The 8153-nt window shown below is 45.8% G+C and overlaps 1 protein-coding gene across 1 annotated transcript; it reads right to left on the bottom strand.

Moving 5' to 3' along the window:
* LOC146203987 (uncharacterized) lies at window positions 1-7820 on the bottom strand. Its single transcript, XM_084603864.1, has 3 exons — window positions 7809-7820; window positions 2111-2308; window positions 1-555 (listed from the first exon to the last, which is right to left on the bottom strand). The coding sequence occupies exons 1-3, from the start codon at window positions 7818-7820 to the stop codon at window positions 1-3; spliced, it is 765 nt and encodes a 254-aa protein (XP_084459990.1).
* Window positions 7821-8153: the final 333 nt, after the last annotated feature.

Below are 8153 nucleotides of genomic sequence, written 5' to 3'. Positions count from 1 at the left end.
TTATCCCAAATAGCCGTGGCCATAACCATGCCCGTAGCCACCGTAACCTCCGTATCCGCCGTAGCCGAGACCATAGCCGTGACCGAGAGCTCCGAGAGCTCCATAGCCGTAGTGGGGTGCAGCTGCGTACGCAGCAACTGGAACGGCAGCTTTTGCGACTACAGCAGCAGCGACGGGTCCATGACCGTAGCCGCCTCCGTAGCCTCCGCCGTAGCCACCTCCGTAGCCAAGATGTCCGCCGTAGGCAGCAATCACAGGCTTCACAATAGCTACTGGAGCAGGTTGGACCGAGGCCGCGGGCACTGCCTTGCCATTTGCCGACACATAAGGTGCAGAGGCAGGCGCGCTGGTCTTGGTACCAGGCTCGTTGGTCTTGACGACGGCGCGGAACCCGAGTTTGTCTGCCACGTAGTGCACCTGCCGGTGGCGGCCATCAATATCACCGAGGTAGTAGGATCCGTGCACGGGGCCATACGCTCCACCAGCTTCGTGGCGGCCATTGACTGCTCCGTAGCCGTTGACGATGTCGTAGCCAAACTGATAGTTGCCATAATCCTGAGCGAGGAACATACATTTGCTGTTGCAAATAATAGATGAACGTTGTGACATTGCAATGGCGTGTTTCAGGATTCGGCACGTAACAAGGACGCAATTATAGCACGGTGTTATTGCCAACCTTGGTTTGCAAAAGTGGCGAGTTGCTTTTAATATTTCGTCGACTCGAATTATGCAATGGTTAGATTTATATACCGATTTTTTATGAGTGCAGTGAAATCTGAATAATTGAAATTCGCTTACTGTAGTTGAAAATGAACTCCAATTTATGTTCAGGCCTTACCATATTTTCACATTTTGAATCTATACAAGCTCTGGTTGATCCGATATCTTCACGATTACAACACTCGTACGCGGATTTACAAACGACCTTTACTTCTACCAACTGCAAGGGAATGCTCTCAAAGGTGCGGATTACCTTCAAATGTTTCGGAAAAGAGGGCAGATCTTAAAATATGGTGCTGCTTATACAGTATTACGACTTAGCTATTAGCAGATAAAGCGATATGGCGGCTATGTTGAATATGATGGCATATTATTGCTGGAATATTCAAGGGCGAGTTTACTTCGAAAAGATTTACCCTCTGCACTATATCTCTGCGAGGCAGTCATTGGTACCTTCGCGAAAGCAATACGAATGTGAAACAGATCTTAATATTCTGCATAATTCCTAGTAAATTATTGCGGATACTAATATTTATTACCTTTATTGCAGAACTATAACAGAAAAGTTGTTAATGTCATGCACAAACTGTTTAACTTTCTTAGGCGATTTTTTTTGACCAAATGAAGTCTTGAGGTCGCTTAATTCCCCTGCCCAAGGTGGGTATAGCACGTTTTATTTGTACAGGTCTCTCAAACATGAAAGAAAACAAAGGGCGAGGTATTTAGTTAATTATTACTTCAAAATTATGCATTACAACCATGTTCTTTTCTATTTCCGTACTAGTTTTCCCATTGACGTATAATGCCGAAAAGCCATTTTCAACTTTCGAAGAAAAATGAACCAAAAACTCGCATTTTTGTGTAAATTGGCTTTTCCATTTCATATTGAAATGACTTTTGTATTGTTAAATGATGTTACTATCTGATGGCGCTTTTCTTGACAAAACGACCGCAGTCTTTTTACAGCACTACTTCATACAAAAAAAAAAAAAAGAAATGCCTACTTCATTTGATATGTGGCAAACATGGAGATCAATTTGATATTTTTTATTTATATCTAGTTGCGTAAGTGTAGTTTCCTTCTGTCACGTTTATTGCTCTGAACGAAAAAACACAGGTGCAGAAGAATACTCCGTTCTATTCCAGTCTGATCTCAACTACCTTCTTTCAACTATCTATCTTCTCTCATTGGTTGATCCAGAAATTCGCATGACTTGTCATTATCCACGTAACTGTAAAATATCGCTTTACTGCTGATTTGCGAGCTGATAACTCTTGAAGCTGCATTGTGAGCCTGGAGCATCGGATGGCATGCAGTTATCAAGCTGTCTCGCCATTTCTCGTTATCGTGTATGAGTTCCGAGAGCACTGAAGATAAATTTTCACTCACGTCCTGTTTCCGGTGCTGCACACTGTGCCCTCCACTGGCGGCAATGATTCCGGCACTGGCGGTGGCTGCCAGGCAGAGTACAGAAGAGGCGAACTGCGCAGGCAAAATGGAACATTCGGTTGCGTGTTCTCGACACCCGTATGACCTTTCCTCACCCGCACCTTCAGGATATGAAGGCATTTTGTGCTGGAGAGACTGCTACAAAAAGAGCACGCGCAGTCGACAGTAAGGAGCTTTACGTTGAAATAATTAACTTTAGGGAGCGCGCATGTTTCTTCCCATAAGAAACAATGCTCAATATTTTACCCTCCTCAGCTGTTTTGATATAATGCGCGTGACTCGACCTGGCTTAAGAAATAAGAACAAAACAGTTTCAAGCCAACCAGAGTAAACCTTGTGTGCAGTGCTTCAAGACACAGTTGCTTTTGGCACACGAAGTACCAAATGGTTTATATAACAACCATGTGTATACGTAAACTGTGAAGCGCAGCGCGGGAATATGGTCAAGACACATTTATTCGTTACTTCGAAAAGTTGAGGTGAGAAATAATAATGCCGAAACAAGGACAACGCATCAGCTGTGGAAAAAGAAAATGCTTAAAGTTTCTTTTTTTTTTTTTTCTGCGCAACCTGATAGAGTGATCAATTATTGCAGGGACATTTCGTGCTAAGAAGGCCTGAAACTTTACGCTGAGATAATGACGGCAAATGGCATATCTGACGATTAAGTATTGTACATATGACTTCTAGTACTGGCTTTGAGAGCCAGAAGTGAGAACCCCCCATAGCTGATCACAAAACAAATATACAATTGGCTACTTCAGTGGTGCTCCCTATCCCCCTCTCTAGATTCTGCGCTTTAAAATTGAAAAATACATTGAACTCACTGGCCGAGTTAGAAGAACGCAGTGTAGTGTATTAGAGGTGTGCTAATGCTAAAAAATTTCGAAAAGCGAATGGAATATCCTTGCGTTCAATTACCGGAACTAGTGAAAACGTGTATGCTGAAATGTACTGAAACCGAATAGATCTGGTATTGATGTTGTCGAATACTCTTCGAATATTTGCGCAAGTTTCGAGTAAAGCCAGTTTACCTCCAGGACTGCTCAAAAAACGGGGCCCAGGCCGACGCTGCGTACCACACTGCAGCGATCAGTATGTGCGGCAGGAAGAGTTCAATGCCGCTACGCCATCCATCCGTGAGGCAGCGTTCGTAAAACTCACATTAGCCGCTAAGCCTGTAGGAAGCGGAAAGTATAGGGTAATTTCAACAAACTTTAGCTTGAGGCCCGATTTCGAAGCCCAATGCTCGTACCTAGATCTTACCTGTCTCGTGTTTTGAAGTCTGACTCAAGTTTATTTACTTCCGTTATCAACAGGAAAAGATATACATATTTTTTTCACGGATAGCTTGGCAGTCACAGAGTTAACGTTTGAATTTGGGTTGCCGCCTCTTAATGGGCACTAGTGATGAGCCTTTTAAAATTTATGTTCTTAACTACACAAGATATAACATCGTACCCCAGCACCGTCTCTGGCATTTCAGTGCTTCGCCCTATTGCTTGTTTCGTATAATTATTCGAAGAAATGGCGAATATCCGATTTATATTTCGTTCGGTGCGTTCTCTAGTTGATTCGTGTCTGATTCACTAACGGAGTTATGTCATTCCTGTTCAGTTCAGTAGAGGCGGTACACTGTTAGATTCGATCGAAAGAGGTGTTTTTCGCACTCTCCAAGATTGTACGCCGTTTCAAAATTAGGATGGGGGGGGGGGGGGGGGGGCAGCGTCGCCAATTACACTCGGCAGAGCTTGCTGCCAAACACATGCAAACGCCCTTAAGAAAGTGACAACAGCTTCTTGTGCTCTTCTCTCGGCCCCTGCTGATTTCAGAGCAGTCACGAAAATATACTATGTCTACCACAATTTCTACTTCTAAATATTTTTCATAAAATTTAATTGATGAATTGTTTTTCAAGATCAAGAACCGAATTCGCAGCCTCTAATGTTTGCAAGGGCTCTTCGGAATGGCGTAATTCCGCGTTGACAGGCGCCTTTCCCGTTGGTCGCCAAGAATGGCCAGCACGAACGTTTAGGCAGTGTATTATGTAAAATCATTTCTGTGAAAGGGGTTCCACGCCTTAATGCCGACGACTGAAACATCCACATGCATTTATACTTGTGACGAGAAAGCCGTCGCACTGTGGTCCCTGTGCAGATAATTAGCGAGTGCAGTCTGATCGAAAAGGCAGTGCTGAATTTACGCGATGGCAGGTGCTAGAACTGCTTGACGGCCCTACAGTCCCAGCGGACCTTGGTCACCAGGGCGCGAGCGGCGTTAGACGCCATTGGGGCTCCGGAATAGAAGCTCCACCTAGATTTGTGAGGGCCTCAAAAGGGCCTCGGTCCAAACACTTCCCTATACAAATAAATGTTTGTCACCACCACCGGCCCGCGCTTCCACTGATACTTTTTTTTTTTTTTTTTGTAAGCGTAAGGCTCTTATTCCGTGCGGTATTGGACTGCATGTGTACGAGCATGTTCTTTTGAGAGTGTGCATGCGAACCCCCGTTATTGTGTGTGTGTTACTTGCTCAACAACGCTTCACCTAAGCTCGAAAACAAGTGAATCTGAGCGCTTAAGCGGCAGAAAGCTTTTTTTGTACATATTGTAAGTGGCAAGGAAAAAAAGTATCGCCCCAGAAAGAACGACCGTCAGACAAACCGTTCTTTCTAGGCCTTTCCTGAGAATGCTATGAATGCCACCTACAGAAGAAGTAAAAAAACAAAAAAAAAAAGGGGGGGGGGGGGGGTTGAAGAGAGGAGGGGACCATTGCTGTTTTAGTGGTTTATATATTTCTGTATATTATGCAGCTAAAAACTATTGTGATCTCTGGTTCGCGCTTTCTAAATCAGCTCGTTCACTTGGTTCAAATGTAGCGAAGCAGGTCATCACTTTCACCTCCCCAGTAATTCTGACCTAGGGCGTTTTTTCAGCCTGAAGTTACTCATGAACGCACTTGTTTCGCATATTATTAAGGTTGCCTCATAACAATCAATGTGATTCCAGATCCGACGTGGGCACGCTTGTATTTTCTGCTATGCTTTTTTTTTGTCAAAAACGTAGCCAAATGGTTTATATGGCAGCCTTAACTGCTCGATAGGAGCGCTGAACAAACTTTAGAAGCAAGGTTTTGCTGCACATCGCAAATTTCGACATTTTCTATCAATACGTTCATAACGGCAGCTTACAATATTGAACAATTGTTTCACAATTAAACGTGATGTCAAAGAAAGATGGGTTTGACAGCAAAAACATAAAGCTTCCTTCCTTCTCATTCATTGGTAAACCGACTAGAATGGAAGATTCCGGCATCATGTATTACCGCGTAGTCCATAAAACATGTATTTAAGTGCGCCCGCGCGAGTTCAAATGTATCGAATGTAGCAGTCTTATTTTAACTGCACTGAACTCAGCCACAAATACCGCGAGCCGCTAAATCACGTTGGAACGTCAGAAGCACAAACTCATGGACTACTCACCCCATCCATCTAAGTCCAAGACAGTGCGCCAAGGCCCGCAAGAAATATATGAAAACTGAGAGAAATAGTTTCGGTTTGGTTTGGTTTGCGGTGTTTAACGCCCCAAAGCGACTAAGACTACGAGGGATGCCTTAGGGGAGAGCTCTAGAAATTTTGATCGCCTAGGGTTCTTTAAAGTGCACTGATATCTCACATCATACGGGCCCCTTGATTTTCGCCTCCACCGAAAAGCGGCCGCTGAGGCCGGGATAGGATCCCGCCATTCGACCACACGAGAGAAATAGTCTCGCAAGTGCCCCTCCCACTACCTACCTAAATGGCCGGCGTGGCAGACAGCTGTAACAACATTGCCAAACATCATAAAGGTATCGTTTACCTAAGATCTAGCTTCTGGAAGAGTTATCGCTGTAAAATAAAAAATAAATCAGGCGTTATGGGCCAGGTGACAGCGGAGGGCGGAGTACTGAGAACGGCGGCGCGGGAAGTCAGCGCTACTTGTGCCTAACCTCTAATGCGCCGGCAATACTTCGTCGTGCCAGTTTGCTCAAACGACCAGAGGTTAGACCGCTGGACGTATTCACAGGAATACTTATACAATATAAACTGTCCTCGCAGACGGAACTAATTGAGGGCGAGCTGATGTCATCGAACAGTGCAGTCAGAGTTATTACAAGAAGCTGCGATGTCCGAGTACGCGGTGCATACTTCTGAAAGTTTCCACCTCACGGAAATAAAACCCTGTTTACACCTGAACTGCCGAAGTTGAGGCTTCTTGCTTGAATCTCTTGTTGATTTATAAATAAAAAAAAATCTTTTTTCGTTTGATACTTTACTTTGCACGTTTAACAGTTTTCGCTCTGTATGACACCCAATTTCCAGTGGATATTATCGTCATCATGTTGCTGTACTGCTCGGCAGGGACTTCACGACTTTGGCATTCATTTAAAACACATTTCAGGTTTAAGAATATGAAGGTGAGCTCAGTAGAAGAGGTTGCGTAGGTTCGCTCGGTATCTCCTACATTTTACGGTTAGGGAGACTTTTAGCAGACGGGTATGTGGTCCAACGAAAGTGCAGAGTCGTCCTGTGAGTTAACTACTGCGGAAAGGTTAGTAGCTAAAGCAGAGGTTAACTCTATGGGCATGTGAGAAAGAAACTGACGTTCCGCTAACTTGGAGAGCTTGCTATAATGATAACAATCCAGCAAACTATCTTTACAGACTGCTGAAATCTTATAGGTATTATTTGCCTCTATATCTTGCCTTGTTGCTGTCACAGGTTTCTCGTTTTGCTGCCAAACCAGTGTATGCGCTTGATATTATTCACGTCCCCACATTGTGCATTCAACTTAATTACCAGCTCGGCAGCAAAGCGCATAGGAGAAAACCGAAGGCAAGTGCAGCCGCCTCATTGTTGATGAGCGTACTGCTCTTCAGTGTGTCGTCCACCGATAAGTACCTATGAACACCAACAGAATGCAGGGACATTGGAAATCATGCAATCCCTCAGCAGATGTCAACAGGTCCATACATGTAGCTCTGCTGGATGTAATTAATATTAAAATATTACTTACGTTGTTCAGAAAACTGACATATTTAACATAGGCAACCACACCGCGACTCTTTCAGTAGTCTGGACTTTGGTCCTGATGTCGCCGTGAGCATGGACTGCCAGCTTCCCGACACTTGAAAACCCTCACTCAAGCCCCACGGTCTTACTCGGCAGTATACCGATCATCCTTCTCCAGCAGCCTTTAAAACATATCGGCAGCAGGGGCGACCTTCCCGCTTCAGTAAAGGACAACAAACGCTGCAGCAAGCAGTGACGCACTAAATGCAGTTAGAGCCGATTCGTATCCGAATGCAGTGTGGCCTTGTCGCTTTCTTGTCTTATGCGCGTCCAGGTTCGAAGGAAGAGCACTGCAGTAGCAGCTGCACGAATCTTCACGATCCCGTCCTTATCGACGTCAAGCCCTTCACGTCGGGGAGCAACGCACCTCCCCTAGCACGTCGTCACCGGACAAAGCCCCGCGACGCCTAACCGCGGAACTTAAACTCTTCCCGGGTGAGCACTTGGAGCGCGGGCAAACAGTGCGCCACGAGGCAAGAGCTGTCCCTCGTGGCGCGCGTCGCCGGCAGCGCACGTGGACCCACGTACCTTGGCGATCATGTTGGCGGTCTCCTTGCTTCGCGTATTCCAGTCGCGGCGCTGCTGCTGTCACTGTGTGCACTTGATGAGACGTCCGGAGGATTTTATAGTTCCTCCTCCGGCGGAGGAAGCCGCCGCGCCCAGAGGCCCCCTCGCTCGACCCCGAGGCGCTGGATGGGAGGAGGAGTGACCGCCTTTTGGGGCCATTATTGCGTCATACACTGCCCTGCTGTCTTGGACCATTCCGGGCGGCCCTTATTGTTTCTCCCGCGCGGCAGCCAACAAAACGGTATTGTATCGACGAGAGGAGAGGGGTCCCCTGGGCGAGCAGGGCTTTGTTCTCCCGCCGCCACC

This window comes from Amblyomma maculatum, chromosome 1 (assembly GCF_055883805.1).
Source record: "Amblyomma maculatum isolate TAMU_Amacu chromosome 1, ASM5588380v1, whole genome shotgun sequence".
In the NCBI taxonomy this organism is placed as follows: domain Eukaryota; kingdom Metazoa; phylum Arthropoda; class Arachnida; order Ixodida; family Ixodidae; genus Amblyomma; species Amblyomma maculatum.
The sequence above is the reverse complement of the archived record's forward strand: the minus strand, read 5'-3'. Positions and strand labels throughout refer to the sequence as shown.